This window comes from Strigops habroptila, chromosome 2 (assembly GCF_004027225.2).
Source record: "Strigops habroptila isolate Jane chromosome 2, bStrHab1.2.pri, whole genome shotgun sequence".
Classification (NCBI taxonomy): Eukaryota; Metazoa; Chordata; class Aves; order Psittaciformes; family Psittacidae; genus Strigops; species Strigops habroptila.
The window spans coordinates 92684787-92703376 of NC_044278.2; the positions used below are offsets into that span (position 1 = coordinate 92684787).

The 18590-nt window shown below is 38.6% G+C and overlaps 1 protein-coding gene across 9 annotated transcripts in view; it reads left to right on the forward strand.

The window, feature by feature from the left end:
• Positions 1–1028: 1028 nt before the first annotated feature.
• Positions 1029–18590, forward strand: part of DNAJC15 (DnaJ heat shock protein family (Hsp40) member C15) — an 81825-nt gene continuing 64263 nt past the window's right edge. For 6 of the 9 annotated variants that reach the window (XM_030473020.1, XM_030473048.1, XM_030473030.1 and 3 more), the window contains exons 1-4: positions 1029–1262; positions 8523–8574; positions 10509–10582; positions 17521–17597. In XM_030473020.1, the coding sequence (XP_030328880.1) occupies positions 1080–1262; positions 8523–8574; positions 10509–10582; positions 17521–17597 (386 nt within the window). In that variant the 5' untranslated portion in view covers positions 1029–1079. Of the gene's footprint in view, positions 1263–3271; positions 3892–7636; positions 7804–8522; positions 8575–10508; positions 10583–17520; positions 17598–18590 lie in introns of those variants that run through there. The other 3 variants (XM_030473077.1, XM_030473068.1, XM_030473087.1) reach the window with 3 other exon arrangements.

An 18590-nucleotide genomic window follows, 5' to 3' on the forward strand; every position in this document is an offset into this window, starting at 1 on the left:
AAAAAGCAGTTTTAGTGGTTTTGCTTGGGGTTTTTTTCCAGATGAATTTTTCTTTATCCTTTCCTTATGTTTTCCCCCTTCTAAAATCCTATATTCTGAATCATAGAATTATAGAATTGTTTGGATTGGAAGGGACCTTCAAAGGTCATCTAGTTCCAATGCCCCTGCAAGACATCTTCCACTAGATCAGGTTGTTCAGAACCACATCCAGCCTGGCCTTGGATGTCTCCAGTGATGGCGCATCCACCACCTCTCTGGGCAACCTGTGCCAGTGTTTTACCACCCTCATTGTAAAGAACTTTCTCCTCACATCCAGCCTGAATCTCCCCTCTTTTATTTTAAAATCATCACCCCTCGTCCTACCACAACAGGCGCTGCTAAAGAGTCTCTCCCCATCTTTCTTATAGGCCACTTTTAAGAACTGAAATTCCACAATAAAATCTCCCTAGAGTCTTCTCCAAGCCAAACAACCCCAACTCTCTCAGCCTTTCCTCATAGGAGAGGTGTTCCATCCCTCTGATCATTTCTGTGGCCCTCCTCTAGACCTACTCCACAAGGTCCATGTCTTTCCTGTACTGATGACTCCAGAGCTGAATGCAGTACTGCAGGTGGGATCTCACCAGTGCAGAGAAAAGAGGCAGAATCGCCTCCCTTGACACGGTGGTCATGCTCCTTTGGATGCAGCCCAGGATATTATTGACAACACACGAATCATTTCTGTGTGGCCTTTCCTTCCCGAAAATGCCTTCTCTCCTCCTCCTTATCCTATTTTTTTAATGCACAAATTATCTCTTATATCCTTATTCCCTTCTCCCCTCCCCCCGGCTTTCTTTCTTGGTTGCTTTGTGATCTAGACCCACCAGCCACCTCCATCCTTGCCGCTCCCTAAACCACGCAGGAGGGCAAATGAAGGAGACACCGGCCCCGGCCTCTGACCCAGCACTAAGCTGGGCTCCTTCCTCGCCGTGCGGCCCCGACCCCGCCGCACGCCTCCCCCCACCTCACCCCGGCGGGCGGAGCCTGTGTGACGCGCGGCGCTGGCCCCGCCCCTCGAGCGGAAGATTGGCGTGGGGAGGAAGATGCTTTGCAGCTCGTCCTTCCAACTGGTTTGTCCCTCCAGCCGGCCCGTAGCGCCCTTGTCCGTCCCCCCGCCCCCCATCATGGAAGGAGCTGCGGCCTCCTCCGAAGGCCTGCGCTATGCCGAGTACGCCAGGGTCCCTACGGGCGCCGGCAAGGGACAAGCCGAGCTGGACCGAGGGCTGGTGAGTGCACCGGGGGCTGGGAGGAGGGCCCATCCCGCGGGTGGCGGCTGAGGAGAGGGGAGGGCAACAGTTCTGCCATTCCTCCTCCTCCTCCTCTTCATGCCCCGCACCGGCTGCCCGCAGAGCTAGGGTGGGGGTCTCTCCTCCCCTCGGCCTGGTGCCGCCGAGGGGTTCCCCCGCGCAGGCCCAGGTGGCGGTTGGATCTCCCCCTTCAACACTGCTTCTAGGCCCTTCACACCCAACATGTGTGAGCACGGTGGCTGCGGCGGGCCGGCGTTCCGAGCCCGCCGGGGTGGGCAGGCAGGTCGGGGGCGTGGTGCCCGGGGTCAGACGGGTCGTGCCCCCTTGCCTCGGGTCCTGCGTGTTCACGGGCGTGAGCACACAAGGCCTAAAGTTGTGTTTTCTTGCTGCAAAGGGATGATACCGGTAGTGTTCTCACATACTGTGCAAGTTTTATTATGGCTGGTTTAAGTGTTAATGGTTTTGTAGAGCGCTGTTTCAGAAAAGCGATTCCCATCACTATTTTGTAGCACCGGAGAGGGGGGATGGGTCTGGAGTGAAGGCAAAACGCCTTTAAAGTTTCCTGTGCCGTAGGGTGGTAGAACTTTATCCCACTCCTTCGTTCTGGTCTTCTATCAACTAGTTCATGCGACAGCGAGTTCTCTTTGGAAAAGAATTGGATATTTGCAAAAATATTTGGATCACAGCTTAACGTACTGGATGGTGAAGTCTTCACATTTTTAAAATGGCTTTAGAAATGTATTTGCTTCCATTGTGTGCTTGTTGTTGTCTCTACAATGTTTTCATTTTTTAACACAATTTTTAAAATCATAGTTGTCTCTCTCTAAGTTATTAATCCGTTGTTACTACAGTCTAGGACTTTTTTTTTCCTCCAGGTGAATCTTTCTGTGTATTTAACAGCAACCTATGTAATCTTAAGAAGCTGACTCTGAAAGTCATTACTGTCACATCCATGTGCTCTCTGTCTGTGGAATGCTAGAAGGGAAGTTGCTGGTGAATTTTATGGAGTCTTTGGGCCTTCTTACCTGTCTGGGATAAAAATTGCATCTGGGGTTTAATGTGGCTTGCTTTGTTGGTGTGAGTTTTTTGTCAGGTTCTTACTAAGGTCCAGAGACTCAGGTAGGTCTTTAGAGGAGTAGAATCTGGATTGTTGCAGTTTTCTATTGAAATATATTGTTTAGACAGACCTTTCAGTGGAGAATGCAGTGTTTTTCAGGCATATATACATTGTAAACTATTAGCGTACAGTTGGTAGTAGAAGCTATTTTAGAGTCTCTTTGGATAATGTTAGATAGATAGAAGAGAGGACAGTATTTGTACATAGTGCTTTCCCAGCTAAGGAATCTAGAAGGAGGTCAAGTTGTGTATAATCAAATTCTAAAATTTATCCAGAGAGAAACAGCAAGATCAACTGTAGTGCTGTGCATCTGTTCCTCTGATGTCCTGCAGGATTAAGAAGGCTGCTTTGCCACAGTGGAAGGAAAGAGTAGTAGGAGATAACAGCAGCATTCATCTCATGGGGCTAAAAGAGCTCTGTTCAATATCATGCCCTGAATCTTGGTTGTGAGTTGTCCAGGATGTTAGCTGAAGCCACTTAATCACTTCTACCTTTGTAGTTGTTTTACAAAAGCATTTGGAGTGATGAAAGAGAACAGTAGAAACATAAAGAATCTGTTCACGAAGACAGGCCATTGTTAATACATACTCAAGAAGATTGGTTTGAATGCCTTATGGTAATGCTTTTATTAGTGAATCTGTTGCTTTGGTACCATTTTCTATGAAAAACTGTCAGAAACTGTAGGCATAGCTTTATATACAAACCAAAAAAGTTGCTATAAAATAAATGACACAAATTGACATGAGAATTGGGGGAATATGGAGAAAAGCATCTAACTGAAATTACTTCTAGTTCACTGTTTGAAAACAAATTAAGTTTTATAGAAGGTAAGACTGGAAGGAAAACATTAGATTACGAAATCAAATCTGTGGCAGATAGTTTATAATATAATCTCACTTCAAAACGTATCTGGCTCCACATAGAGTTAATTAGCTGATTTGCTCTGAAGTAGTCGTCCAATAAGCTGTAGCTACTCTTCTGAGGAATAGAAACCTTCTTTTAGCTTCGGTACCAGGCAATCATTTATTTCAAGTCAAGAATTTTTATGTAACGGAAAATGTAGTTTCAGAAATATCTTTTACACTTGGTTACTATAATTGTGTATCCTGCTTCCTAGTGGAATACAGCACTTGGGGAAAAAAAAAACAACAAACAAACCCAACCAGACCTTCTTAAAATGAAGTTTTTAGTTAAACTTTTTACACTTGTGCACTTATTTGAATAGAAGTACATACTTCCTAATTTGCTGATCCACAACTAAGCATGGACTAACTACAAAATGCCATCCAATCCATCAGACCAAATAGTTATTTTCTCTGTGCTTTTTATTCTATTGTACTGTAGGTTTCAGGGGCAAAAGACTGTGGAGCTCTTGCTGTGTGTCTGAAAGCTAGTTGTGAGAAGAGCAAAATATTTTTCATTTGACTAAGGGTGTGTTCACTGATTGTGGTAGAAGAGCTGGTGTATAAAATCCAAATCCTATGCAAGCAGGTATGTTTTAACATTTCTAAAGATGGTTCTTGTACTTAGTCAGATGTAGTAGTGTTGTGCTGAAATTTTAAAATTATGCATTTGCAATTCTCCTTTTGTTTATAAGTTTAACTTTTTTCTACTTCATAGAAGGAGAAGCTGCAGTGGTAAGAATTATGGAAGTCTTATTTTTTGAGTGTGGTTAAGTTAGCAGAGCAGTGTGGTTTAAGAATTTGCGAAAAGAATATCTCATTCTTGCCTGTTTCTTCTAAAAAAATTAAGGCTACTGGAAAAATAGATATTAAAGTATTAGACCACAGATGTCTGTATGCTAACAGTATGTGAAATATACCTCTGAACATACTGTATGTTAATTAATATGCTTTATCCTTTTTTGTTTGCCAAATGCTTTTGTAAGTCAGGTCTTGCAACTGCCTTTCTAATGTTCGTGTTTTCTTGTACATGTTTCTGAAAAGAATTTTTTTAAAAGTCGGGGGGTTTTTTTGCCAGAAGTTTGTTTGTTTTCTGTATGTAAGAGGGTTTGTTACTGAAAACTGAACTACATAGTAAAATTAAAATACTGAGATCAGCAGAATAGCATAGGGTTGATGACTAACCTTTGGGAGCTGATTCATTGAACAAAGAAAGGGACAGATGTTACTTTTTAATCTTGTATTTCTTTATTTTTCCCTCTTGGGTCTTAACAGAATGCTTTCATTTAAAACTTATATCTGAGAAATTTCCTAATGGCATTTTTTGCAGTGGGGGGAAATCAATTCAGTCATAATTGAAAGTCAGCAAGTATCTTTATTTATTTTTATATATATATTTAGTCTTTATGAGCCTGAAATGAGGCACTTTTAAGCAATGGGACCCAAAAATGGTTGTGGCAGTAGTTGTATTAGCATGCCATAAATGAACTGATCCATTCAACAGTAATAGTTACTTTTATTTAATATTGATGTGAAAGCACTGCATGTAATTAAAGCTTTGCACTTTGCGTTTCAAAGCACCATTCTTCTCGACTTACTCTTCTAAATAATCAACTGAGTTAAGTGAGCATGGAAAACGAGTCAAGCTGGACTTAAAGGACTTCCTGGTTAATACTTGAAGTTGCAACTAATTTTAAGAGAGGGGCTGTGTCAGTAAGAGACAAACTGCAGTCTTTCTTACATTGATTCAAATTCAGTTTTTATCACATGTATATAGTTTGAATATGTTCACACTGTAACAAACATTCAGGGTGCTTTGGTATGACAGGTTATCACTTCTTTGCTGCGTTGTGGCGGGTAACTCTTTAACCTGCTCATAATGCAAACGAGATGAGTTACTGTAAACTAGCATTTCTCAGCTTTCTTGGTGGTTTTGCTTCTTCAAAACATGGACAATTATTCATGCCTCTCTGGTTTGAACTTTCCATCACTTTTACCTAGTTTTCTGGCTTGCTGTCATATTCCTGTGATCCTGCATCCTGCTCCTATTCTAGAGCTGTTGTCACGCTTTTTTGCCTGCTGTTTTTCAGGCAGCCCTAGCTTTCCACTGTTTGTGCTTTCCACTGAGATTGAAATAATGCATTCCAGTGGACATGGCTGACTCTGTAGAGACCCCTGAGGGCCTTTGATATTACGTTCCCAGACTACTGTGCAAAAACACTTAAGCTGTTTCTGCACTGAACTGACAGAGTCCAGGGATTATTTATTAGCCTGGTCTCGGTGCTTGGCCTTACCTGTGATAAAGTGTCTGCTGCTAATGCCTAGTTGCAACCAGCATACCTTGTTGTAAACTGCTAACTTAACCCACCTTTTTGGTTGCAGAGCAAGTATGACTTAATTTGGGCAAGCACAAGCTAATTTTTTTTTTTTCCCAGCATGATCTATTTAGCACGTTATTGAGCTCTTAATTGACTGTAACAACTTAGATTCTCGCTCTCATTCTGAACAAGTCAAGGAAAGTCTCTTGAATATAAATCCACAGTCACAAACCACAGAACAGAATAATATAGAATTTCCGTAGCGTTATGATCTTTTCAGAAATGTTGTGGCTGATATTGGTTAGTTTCTAAACAGGAATTAGAGGAATTTTTTAGAAGGTTTGAATATTGAGAGCCTGGGAAAACCAATTTGTGAGAAGAAATCACAAGAGTTTTAATTTAGTGTGGAGATGGATGGTATGCTTCACTATTTTATATCTTCTACCGTTTAAGGTAGCATACTTATGTTTTTTTCATGGTCTAAAGATGAGAGGAAATTTTGTGGAACTCAGAGGAACAACAGACATAAAACTACTATGTTATTTTTGCATTCAGAAAAGAGTGCTAGTATTAAGACTGAAGACTACACTGAAATGGAAGAGTTAGATTACTGAAATGGGTAGATTTTTAAGGCCAAAACTCTCCCAGTCTTAACTCTGGAGCTTCGCTTTCAGTATGTTTAGTAAGTCTCTTTTGTTTTATGAGAAACCTCTAGGCAATTGCAGCATTATGTCATGCGAATAGCTGGAATAGCCCCATCTGGGTAAGTAGGAGGTAAAGAATTTAGTTAAAATGCATAGGGTCCAGAAGCTAGATACAGAGGAATACATCCTCTTTGAGATGAGCTCAGAGCAGACTACCACTTTCTCCATACTGAGCTCAATACTACAAGCAGCAATCACAGCCGCTTGCCTTCGAAGCCAAAGCCGTAGGATCTACTTGGCACGATGGCAGTGCCTACATCTTGTGCAGCTGCCCTTTTGCTGAGAAAGTTGTTGACCTATGTTCTAGACCATAATTAAGACAGCTCTAGAAGGCTGTAAAACAGGTATTTCCCAACTCTTTCCCCTCCTCCCTCTCTATGTTAATAATGCTTCTCTACCCTAGGTATCCTGTAGCAGAATCTTAGGCTCTAAATACAATAAAGTAATTTATTTGAGTGGTGCAGTGGTAAAAGCAGCTCAAGCTGGTTACCTCTGGAGAGGGGCCTCAAACAAAGAAACCCCTGAGCAGTTATACCCTTACAATTTAAGTTTCCCACCCCTCCTGTAACAGTTTGGTCCAATAATAATATTAGGGTCGTGAGTCAACTTCTTCTCAATTAGGTCCCTTCACTGTCTCTAGGCAGGCTGTTCATCCTCCTATCTCCAAGTTTGCAGGTTCCGCTGACCGGGGTAGTGGCCTTCCTTGCTTCCATATCTTACACCGGCTCTGGGGCCTCCTTTTACTTAAGTAGGTAAAAAGCTCAACATATCTATGAGAAAGTTCACAGCTTGCGGCCTGAGGCTTCAGCACATCTAGCTACTAATGCTAAGTAAGTTACACTAAGTGACTAATTTCCTTTATTTTTTTACAGTCTAGAAATGAGATTGGGTGCTATCAAAGACACAATTTTAGCCCCAGGAGTCTTGGTAGCAAAGGCAGCTCGGCTCCAAATCCGGTTATTAGGGCACTCGTGTTGAAATTTGCGCTTTTAAGTCCTGCTATCAGGCTCGTTGGCAGAAAAAGTATAAACCAGTTATTGGATAAATACAGAAGCAAGTCATGTTTAGAAGAGACAGTCTGGTAATAAAAGCATTTTCATTGTTATGTTTTGAATTCAAGCTAAACAGGCCTAATTTGATTCCTTATGTTTCCTGGGGGAAAGTTCAAGGCATCATTGAACTATTATATGATAAGATAGGTAGTGCCACAGATGACTATTTCATGTGTTTCAGAGATTACATTTTGGCTTTTCAAAAGTGGAGAGATACCCCCAGCTCTTGCAGTGCTCATTATCCTTCTTGATTTCTGCAGGTGTGTGAAAAGTCAGTACCTTCTTCAAGGTTTACTACATAGCTTTCAGCAGCTTCTTGTTCAATGTGGAGATGATACTTACTGTCCTTCTTGAGATGCCTGACTTTCTTCAAGCACTGTGTAGAAAAATACATACACCTAATCTGGGGGCTTTGAGTTAGGAAAAGGTGACTGTTGTCTACATCAGATGTTCAAGTCTTTAGTCTTTTTTTGTTTGTTTGTTTTTGTTTCTTTCTTTCTTTCTTTTTTTTTGTCCTTTTTTGTTTGTTTGGTTTTTTTTTTCCTGTGGGTTTGGTTCCAAGACCCCAGTTAGACTAAAAGTGAATCTATAAGGTAGAGTCCAGTGACTGACGTGAAGTAATGGAAAGAGATTTCTGGGCTTCATGTCTTTATTGGGGCTTCCCCGAGTCAAAGCATGAACAGTGGAAGATGCTCATGTTTGTGGTCGTAGAGGTTAAGTTAATATTCCAGTATTGTTTTCAAGCGATATCATGATGAGATTCCCAGTGAAGGACTTTGCAAAACAATGTTTATTTTTTAAGCTCTTCATATTTGTGTAACAAACTGATACTTTTTTATGTGTTGAATCATTTGGCATGACTAATTTCAGCTGATCCTGAAATTAGTTTTCATCAATACATACTGTGAGCTGCTTTGTCAGTGTTTTACTGGTTTGCTAATGGGTAGTTCCAGGTTAAACCTGATGCGCTGGCAGGGGCTAATGGGGCTGAACTCTAAAAATCTAATGTAGCCTGTGGAATACAGAACTTACTTTTATCTTTCTTGTAAATGTCAGACGTCAGAAATACTTGCTGTTAAAATAAAAGGTGCATGTATTTCAAATTAGAATTTGCATGTTATTCTGATTCCTGTTTCTCTGCTTTAGGCCAGAACAATGATAGCTGTTGGACTTGGTGTTGCAACTGTTGCATTTGCAGGTAAGCTAAATTACCAGCCGAGTGTGGAACTGTCACTTGTGAGCTGCAATTTCCAAAAGGTTAATGAAGTTTTTATGAATATAAACAGTGGAAAATAGAAAGATTGTTTGAGAGTGCTATGGAGAATTGTGTCCAGTTATACTTCCCATCCCTTCAAAATCCTGGATGTATTTTCCAAAATTCTTTTTGTGAAGTCACAGCTTGAAACTAATTTTATGGACAGCAGCTAAAAGGTTCCATCTGCTTTTTGCCTGCAAAATGTAATGTGGAAAGTTTACTTTGTTTATTTAATAACATACCGCAAGGTGGATGCTCTGTAGTATAGAAGAGTGCAACAGGATCTTGTGATGTAAAGGTAACACCTAACAAATTCAGAAAGAAAAAAATAAAAGGTTTAGGCAGCTACAGTGATTTATCACACTAAACTGTTACCATAGTACATTGTTTGTTGCCTGAACTCTTTGCATCTGGACTGTATGTTCTTCTCAAAAATAGGTTCTAGTGTGAACACAGGGCATCAGCTTAACATGAGTAATACTTTGGGTTACTCAAACTGGATGACTGTGGTCTATTTTGGTTTTGAAATACACAAATTGATTTCCATTATTTTCAGTATATAAAAGCAGCCAGGGTCAGCTGTGTGCAAATGCATACACAAAGAACTGATGCAGTAGATGAACAAGTTGCACCAAACTTCAGTGGGTGTTTAGTGGGTACAGCGATTAGGGGAAGGAAAGCCAAGATCTTTGGTAATGTACACCTTTAAGCAGTTGGTTTATATATGTGTTTGTGTAGAAGCAGAAGAGGAATGCTTTTTAGAATTTCTGCTGGTTGAGCTGAAGAATTAATGGCAGCTAGCAGAAAGGTGGTAGCAAGAAAGCAATGAAAAAAATGAGGTAATATGTATAAGAAGATCACAACATTTCAGCGGTGATCCTCTTAACAGTGGCTTTAGCTTCTGTGTTAACATAGGCACAGGCTTAGATAGCTAAAATAACCTATGTATGCATTGTGTACTTTCTAAGAAAGCAAGATACTATCTGAATGAAGCAGAGCCACATTTTCATAAAAAATTTTTCCATAGTGTGTAATAGTAAGTTACATTGCTAATGAACAGTTAATCAAAACAATAATTGGGAAGAAGGACCATAGAGAGAAAATTCTTCAGTAACATGGCACAAATCTTGATTCTAAGTTGATAGACCTGCTTTGTACTTCTGAGAACACAGTCTAATGGTTTCCTCTAGCCTTTCCTACCTATAGATATTCACTACCAGTGGGGAGTTGAATGGCTCTGAATCGCAGAAGATCCTCTCTTTGTAGCAAAATAAAAAATACAGTACTTACAAAACATGTGATTAAGCATACAACATCACAGCAAGAAACGTGTAGTACATAGATTTCGTTTTTTTAAAGACATAACCTTTAAACAGTATTTAATAAATAATGTACATCCAAAGCTAATGTTTCACACTACCCTTTTTCTTGAAGTTCACAAGGTGTATATCTTCATTGATCATATTGAAATGCATTTAAATCTATCTATTTTGTGAGCAAACACAATGGATCTTTGCAGTCCCTGACTAGGTTTTTAGATGAAGTATACTGAGCTTCTTCCCTTCCCTCCCCCAACAGTACAAAGACTGAAAAATGTAAACCATAGCGAGTTTACTGTAGGATGACTTCTGGGCAGGATCCAAAAATGGCTGTTGAGGGAACATCTTGAAAAGCAGTAAAGTGCAATGGTGCTGTACAGCAAATAAATGAGACAAAAAGATTAAAAAGGAAGGGGGTTGATTTTTTTTATTTTTTTTTCTTTTTTTTTTTTTTTACCAGAATTCTTTCTGCTTTACGCTGATGAATGTAAGTTGGAGACTTTTTTCTCCTTTTAGTGAATGTTGGTCATAATTTCATTTAACTTCAATCTTTTTCAGGTCGTTATGCTTTCCACCTTTGGAAACCATTGGAGCAGGCAATTACAGAGACAGCAAAGAGGATTTCAACTTCTGTAAGTTTAGAGGTTACTTTATGCTGAATTAATGATTTTGTCTCAAGTATTTAGAGAGGAGACGTTTTATGTTATATACAGCAAGTGCCACTTTGATTATTCTTTTTCCAGGATAGGGGTGCTGCTTACTGTGTATGTTCTGGCGTATTATCTGGTATGTTTTTAAATCCCTGTGGATGAAGCTGTATCAAAAGATGTTTGTGAGTTCGATAAACAGAATTTCCTGGCGATGTTCCATGTTTCAGAACTGTTTGCTAGTAAGTGTATGATAAATGGTTGAAGCGTGCTGTGAGGAAATAGCTAATTCCTAGAGATTACAAAGTGATGACGTGCAGTTTCATTTCAAGAAGCTAAAAATGAAAGAAGTTAGTAATTTTTTCTTTTAGGGTTTTTTTTTTTTTTTCCCCAGATACAGTGTTAAAATCAGGAAGACAAATTGGTAAATTTCTAAGAAAGGTTGCCATAGAGATGGGGGAGCTTGTTTTCTTGTTCGTATGAGTTGTCTTTTTTTCTTCCCTATCTGGTTTGAACTTTTAACCAAGTTTTTGCTCTTTGTTTTGCCCCATATACTTAAAAATGTAATAATGAGGTAAAAAAAAAATCAAGGGATAGGGTGTTGTGAGAGGAGCATATGCAGGGAATATTTGAGAGCATTTACTTTTTGCCTCAGTGGCTAAACTGTCCTCTGGTAAATAAATAAATACGTTCCATTCCTGTTTGATTAAAGTAATTCCCAGTGAGGTAGATGTTTGATTGTAGAAGTGTATTCTTTCAGAGTTCATACTCTGTGAACACTTTTCCAGAGTGGAAGGAATACAATTCCCCTCTTGATGCTCCTGTATGAGGGTGTTGAGAGAGTAGTTATTGCAGATTATTATTTCCTGAAAAATATATTAAAGGTAGTTTGTTTGGGGCTTTTTTTTTTTTTTTTTTTTTTTTTTCTTTTTAAAGTGATTGCTAGCATTGTACCTATTAATACGAGGCCGGTTGCAACACAGTCTGTCGACATTATATAGACAGATGCTAGGGTCCGAATACATTTGCCATCTGTACTTTCTGTTCGTGTGCAGAAGGTGCAGGCTTGATCAATGCAAGCTTCCTGGGGAGGGAGAAGATTCTAAACATGGGCTGTCCTCTTGGGGCTGGTCCACACTTGTTCTTAATTGCAGTGTGTATCAGCCAGAAATGGTGCTTCTGGGTCAGTTTTTGCTCTCTGTGCCTCTATTGCATTGGTGTTGTGAGATCAACTTTTTTTTTCCTTTTCAAAGTAATTTTTCGAGAGATTCCCAAGTTGCCTGCCAAAACAGCAGAGGGGACTTTAGGTACTGTGAATTAAATTGCTTTCACATGATATGGATACAGTCTGAGTTGCAGGCTTGCTAGAGATAGCTCGCAGTAAGGACATGTGGTTTCGGAGTAGGGAGTGCTTCAGTCTTCACCCTCCCACCCCAGCAGTTTTACTCCAGCATTTCTTCTATACATTTGTAGATACAGGCTAGAGAATCTAAATTCAGACATCTTCATATAAGAAAGCAGGCAGTGACTCTTTAACACATTGAAATATGACATGCTACTGCACAGAGAGGTGTCTGTTCCTAGGAGACTGTACCCCTCAGTACTGGTATACTGGCTGAGCCAAGCTCATTACAGGTCTATCTCATTTTTACCACAGTGACTTTCAGAGTCTTGCAGAATTCATGAACAGCCATAAAGAGCAAGCCAGGTGCTTCTGCATTCACAGTATTCCTAGCCCCAGGAGCCGCATCCTGTCTGCCTTCACATCCTGCCTTACAGCCCAGAATTGTGTGTTGATTTCCAGTAGAGTATCTCTCGTCTGCTATTCTATTTCTGAACTTGAAAATACAAGTTTTCAGTGTAAGATGAGATCTGCTGAATAAAGTAAAAACTCTCTCTTCCTGATTGCCATTAACTGTATGTATTTGTCAGCTTTATATTTGTGTGGGTAATAATATTTTCTTCTACACAGTGCAAAGTTAAGACCCTTGTATAATTCTTAGCCAAGGTTATTTGTTCTTTACTACTCTACAGCCACTACTTTCTTGGATTTTATTTTTTCTACCTTTTTTCCCCCCCCTTAACAATGAGTGATTTCCTATTTATAACTTTTTCTCTAAAACAATAGTAAAAACATTAGGTACAAAGATCCTATGTAAGTGCTTACTGTGAAAACTTCTTATTTTAGTGGCTTTATGTGATTTTTGTTTGGGGAATTTGAAGCTGCTGAATATAATCTGTGGATTAGCACTTCCATCACGTTTCTTTACAGCATATTGCCTTCTAAACTCTAGTGACAAAGGAAATCCAGCATTTAGTACTTCTACCTATGCTTACTGGATACAGCATCTCGTGACATTTAGTGTCTACGCTTAGTGTTACTTTGCTGGTTTTCTATGGTGTTTGGAAGTGCCTAACTTAGTCACTGTAATAATTTTCAGTTGTCACTCTAGCTTTCTAGAATCAAACCCTGTCCCTCATCACCACTTTCTTTTGAGATACTGTGAAGCAGTTGCCTATTCAAAAGCTCGCTTGTTCTATCTGTAAGCCACCATTCTTTCTCACCCCATTTTCATCTTCCATTTGCAATAGAAATCACAGTTCATGTTGGTTGCAGTCACCATACAAGGTAATCCAGATGCTGTTTATCCTTTCTTCCTGCTCACTAAGAAATGACTTGGGTAAGGTCAAGTTGAGCAGTTATGAAGTGATCATTTAAAATGCCTGCTTGTTGCATTTTGAGTATTTGACACTTTGTATTTACTTACCTAAATAAATAATGTGTACATTCAGCAACTGCACTCATGTTTTATTCAGAAATAGTAAGTAAAGGCAAGTAAAAGTGCTGTTTTATTCTGAATTTCTACCTCTAATTTATGGCAGCTAAATATATATTCTAAATATGAAATGTAAATGCTACTGTGATTTAGTCCTTTATTTTTCTACTATCTTCTTTTCAGTGGAGAAAGATATAAGAGGAAACATTGTCAGTTTCCCTCTATGAGAAGTCATAATGCTCGTTTCCAGAGAAACGCCCTTTCTTTTTTCTTCTTCTTTTTTTTTTTTTTTTTTTAGTTTTAGCCTAGTTTTGTTGCTGGTGTCACAAATGCCAGTGACGTTGTTCTGTTCCTGTGTGTAGTGGCAAGAGTCTGTTGCCAATAGAAGGTGTGTAGCAATAAGCAGTCATTTGGCTTTTCTTCTTCACACCTTAGTGCTGTTAATTATAATGTTAATATTTCCTTAAAATGTGAAATTAAAAAAGAAAGAAAAAACTAAGTGTTTCAGTAGCATTCGTTTCATTTCTTTGTTGAATCAATGATGTTGAATGTTGAAAGACAGAAGATTTTGAAGATAGAAACAGCAATTCTAGGCAAAAATACACAAACCTCACAATCCTGAAAATTCTGTGTTCCAGAAGAAAAGGGTGACTTCTATAGTACATTAGAAATTTTTTGCACTGTTTCCCTTGTTGGATCTGCTCAAATTCATAGAGTTCTGAATTGAGAGGTAAAGGTAACAACCATCTCCCTTGTCCTTCAATTAAAATAAAGTTTTGAGAGAATTATGCAATTGCAGTTTGTTTCATGTATATTTTTTTTTTCTAACTGAAGTTAAGGAAGTTAAAATTGACCTTGGCAAATTGTAGATTATATTATAACTCAACTTATAAATAGTTTGTTATTGTAGTTTGGTGGGTTTTGGTTGGGTTTTGGGTTGGGTTTCTTTTTCCCTTCCAGTGTTTGTTACTTTTCCAGTAGAGGACTGTATTGATAGTGGAACAAAACTTACAGTTTTTGGAAAAATTCACTACTTTCTGGACTATGATGGATGGTCTGAATTATGGAGTTTTGAATCTCTTACTTGGCATGGAAACTGATTATGCTTTCCCTGCGCTTTGCCAGGAAAAGTGTCTTGAAGATGTCACAGTCCAAATGGATTGGATTTTCTTAGCTGACTGCTTTTGTGAGAATTTGCAAGAGTGAATAGATATTTGCAGAGCAAGTCCAGCCATTTTGTGTCATGTCGTGACATGTCCATGTCCCCACCACCACCAGCATTTGCTTAGAAAGCAGAACTCGCTTACATAAGTTGCTAAACAGTAACAACATGCAAAGAAATGAAATAAATTAAATTATAGCCCCTCACCTCAAATAGTATGAAGAAACAGAGAGCTCATTTCAATAATTTTTCCAGTACAGAATTTGTTTGCAATAGCTGGGGTTAATAAATAATCAAGTGTCTAGAACTGTCTGCTTATTGAGGAGTTCTTATAACAGAAAAATAGCTTGAGTATTGTTTCATTTCATTGCAGCCATTACTCAGAATTTACAACTGGGGGAGTGAGGGGGAAAAGCTTTAATTTCAGTAGCATGCAAAAGTTGTTTCATTAGGGAACTAGAAATTTGCCAAGATGTTTCCTAAAATGAAGACTCAATTCCTTCTCTTTATTCTAAGCGATGGAAAAAATGGCTTTTATATCTAATTTCCTTTTGCTTTAAATTCTGTTTAGGAGCAAGATCTTAATGTAAGAATTGATTATTCTTGCTATGTGCTTCACTTCCAAGAAGAAAATGCTTTTTCTCGATGACCAATTCAACAAACTGGTTTTGCTTATGTGCCAAAGGACACAGAAAACAGAATTTCTTTTTTTTTTTTTTTCATTCCTCTTGGATGTGAACCGCATCAAGGCTTGCCAAGGTTAGAACAGTGTCAAGGAAGTAGTCTTTAAAAAGATGGCAAAGTATTTCTGAATATAAGCTTATAGCCACTTCTCCCTATTCTCTTATTTTGAATAGTATTTTAGGTGAAATCTGCCAAGAAGAGAGATGAGCTTTGTTAGAGATGGTTCAAGTACTGGTCTTTACATGAATAGTGAACCAGTGTCCTCATGTATTAGAGTTGCATGCCAGAGGTGAAGGGCAAAGAAGAATTAACCTTTTCAGAAATCCGTCTGCACCTAAGCTGCTCTGGGAGAAGTCCTGGAAAATCTTTCAGAGGCCATTAAAGTGTGTTTTTCTCTCCTGGCTGTAGTAACTGTTCAGTATCATTGCAAATTTCTGTGCAGTTCTGCCTCCTCAAGGGTGTTATCTGGTGACCGTTAAATTATTAGCATCATTTCCTCTTGGAGGACTGGAGAAGCCCTGTGTATTCCTTTAGTGTTATATACTCTAACCTGTAAAGTCGATGTGTGCTATTGCAGACCTCTTTTGTGTTACGCTGTAGCTATAGAAGTGGTTTCTCAACAGATTTTTGTTGTAGGCATGACACGTCCACAGTTGCTTCAGCTTTGGTAGCTGTAGTGTTATGGTAGTGGTTATTTCGTGTAAGGGTTGGGGTGGGAAGAGGGAAGATAAAATTAGTTTCAGATCATAGGAGCACACCAAAAAAATCTCCGTGTGTGACTGCTGTGTGTGATTTCATGGTAGCAATAGGTGAAGTATTTCTGAAACATGCTTTTGGGTGAATGTCGCTCCAAGATTAATTAGAGGCTTTGCTTAGATATTGTAGACAAAGCCCTTTAAATGCTTTAATGCTTTTGAAATTATGTAAAAAAGAGTTTGAGTAAACATAAGGCAAAATTCTCTCTGAATATGAATGATGTTGGGTGAGAAAAGTGCTTTATTAAGGGCCAGGCACATTTTTACTTGGGGGTAAAAGGAACACTGAATAATAATCTCAGCTCTCAGGCCAGACTTCCCTTTGGTAACAACAAAAGAAGCTTATTTTTCCCCAGTTGATAGGTTTTGCATTGAGGAAAAACCTCCAGTCTGTTGAGTGATTTCTGTATGCTAGTTCCCAAAGGCACGCTGGCTTGGAGCTACACCTGCTGCCTCTGGGACTGGTGCAGCTTAGACTATTGTCTGTGTAGCAATGGGCTAGTCCTTAATTCTGCTTACAGAAATGTTTATGTTGAAGACATCACACCTAACTATCAGTGGTGGTTCAGTAACTTATATTTTAAATTAAAAAAAAATATTTGACAAATATACTTTCAAACCATTCCCTATAACGTTTACTTGTTGTAATCATTTACTCTCATCTCCATCTCCTCCTTTTTAATGTTCTTTTTCCGCTTGTGTCTTTTTTTCCCCTTCTTAAACCAGTGGCTTAAGTATTGCATGCCAATGAGTTTAAAAAAAACCTGTCTCCTGTATCTGATTGTCATCAGTCAGCGATGTTCAGGGAAGGATGTAAAGGCAAAAGTTGGTTAGGATTTTCCCATATGTTCTGATACTTTCCACTGTTCTCCAGCTTTCCTGAAATAGAGGTTGTAGCTTTATGCGAAGCCTTTTTTCTTTTTTTCTTTTTTTTTTTCTTTTCTTTTTGTGTATTTTTCAGGGTTCCTTCAAAGAACTCTAGATAGATATTTTTTGAAGTAACATTCTTTCATATGAAAAGAATATATAAGCTGTCTGCTCTTATCCTTTTATTGTTGTTTTCACCTATTTTGTAGAAATATCTGGTCTTCAAAGTGATTGTCCATAATTCCTTGGATGCCAGAGTATTTTGACTTTTGTAATTTTCCATTGCAGTGGTACCAAAGCTGTTCTAAATAAGTTTCCCCCTTTCCCTCCTCTGACCTCCCCAAGACATACACTGTACCACTCTGTGCTAGTTTGTACTTTGATTCTGGACTGTTTTGCCTAAAGGCAGGATTTTTAACAGTTGTAGCTATTAATATCTCTTATTAGCAGCAGAAGATTGTAAAAACACAGTTATTTTTAAGTCATTTTTTTGTATATGTTAACACTCAGGAGAAGTCCTTTCATATTATCTGGTTTGTAGTCATCCCATGCCTTCAAAATAAATTATAGATGAAAGATGAATGCAATGCTCTGAATGAGGTCGTATAAATAAGATTTAGGTCCTGGCACCTTGTACATGAAGCTAATTATTGCTTGTTTTCCCTTTCTTCTTTTTAGAGTCTTTCATCATACTATAAAGGAGGATTTGAACAGAAAATGAGTAGGCGAGAAGCTAGTCTTATTTTAGGTGTAAGGTAGGTGTGTTGCCTTAATATGTTTTTGTCTGGTATGTACTGAATGAAGAAAATGCATGTTGCAAGAATGTGCAATGCTTTTGCCAAAATCTTAACTTTTTCAAAAAAGACTTCTAGTGGCTTATAAACTATTCTAATATTCTGCTTAAGCTAAAAAGCAAACAGCAAAATGCTAATAAAACACGCAACTTGCGTTTGGCTTGAAGGCATGGTAACATATTGCAGTGGAGAATTGGTGCTCCAGAAATAATCAGAATAGCACATACTGTGCTAATTAGTGTAATCACGTGGCCTGGTCTCCAAAAAAACCTTTGAGATGAGGAATATTGAAGATTATATTAATAAACGAGGAGAACAAATCAATTTTGCTTATTTTTTTCAGAAGTCAGTAACATTTTTTTCTTTCTTCACTCTGATTTGTTTGGATTTAAAAGGTTGTGGCATATTCCAAACAAACAGAAAAAAACACCAAACCAAAAACCCCAACTTGGAGAGACTTGTCATTTAGAGTAGGTATGGGAAATAATTTCCATTTTATGTGGAAATAGTTTCTGAGTATTCAATGAATTTTTCAGTGGATTTTTAAAAGACATTTGGATGGCCAATGGTAGCACACGTCGTGGTGTTTTCTGTAAAGCAGGCAGTGTGGTGGGTTTGAGGGCTGTCCAGATGAGGGAGCAGATCTGATCTTAGGTAGTAGATTTCTCATTTATGGTCTAGATCAGTTCTGAATTAAAAAAAAAAAAAAAAAAAAAAAAAGAGGATGGTTTTAATTATCCCCAGAGAAATTATTTCAGGTGGGGAAAACTGGGACTTTAAATCCTGTGCCGTGTGCTATTTGTGTTTACTTCTAGCCTAATGGAAATTATACAGATTTAGCATTTGCTTTAGAATAAATTGCATCTATTTGAAATATTTCATGCTTGCACACTGAAGAAGAGATTTATAGGAATGCTCTTTAGAAATATTTCATTTGGCCTTTAAGTTTGATAA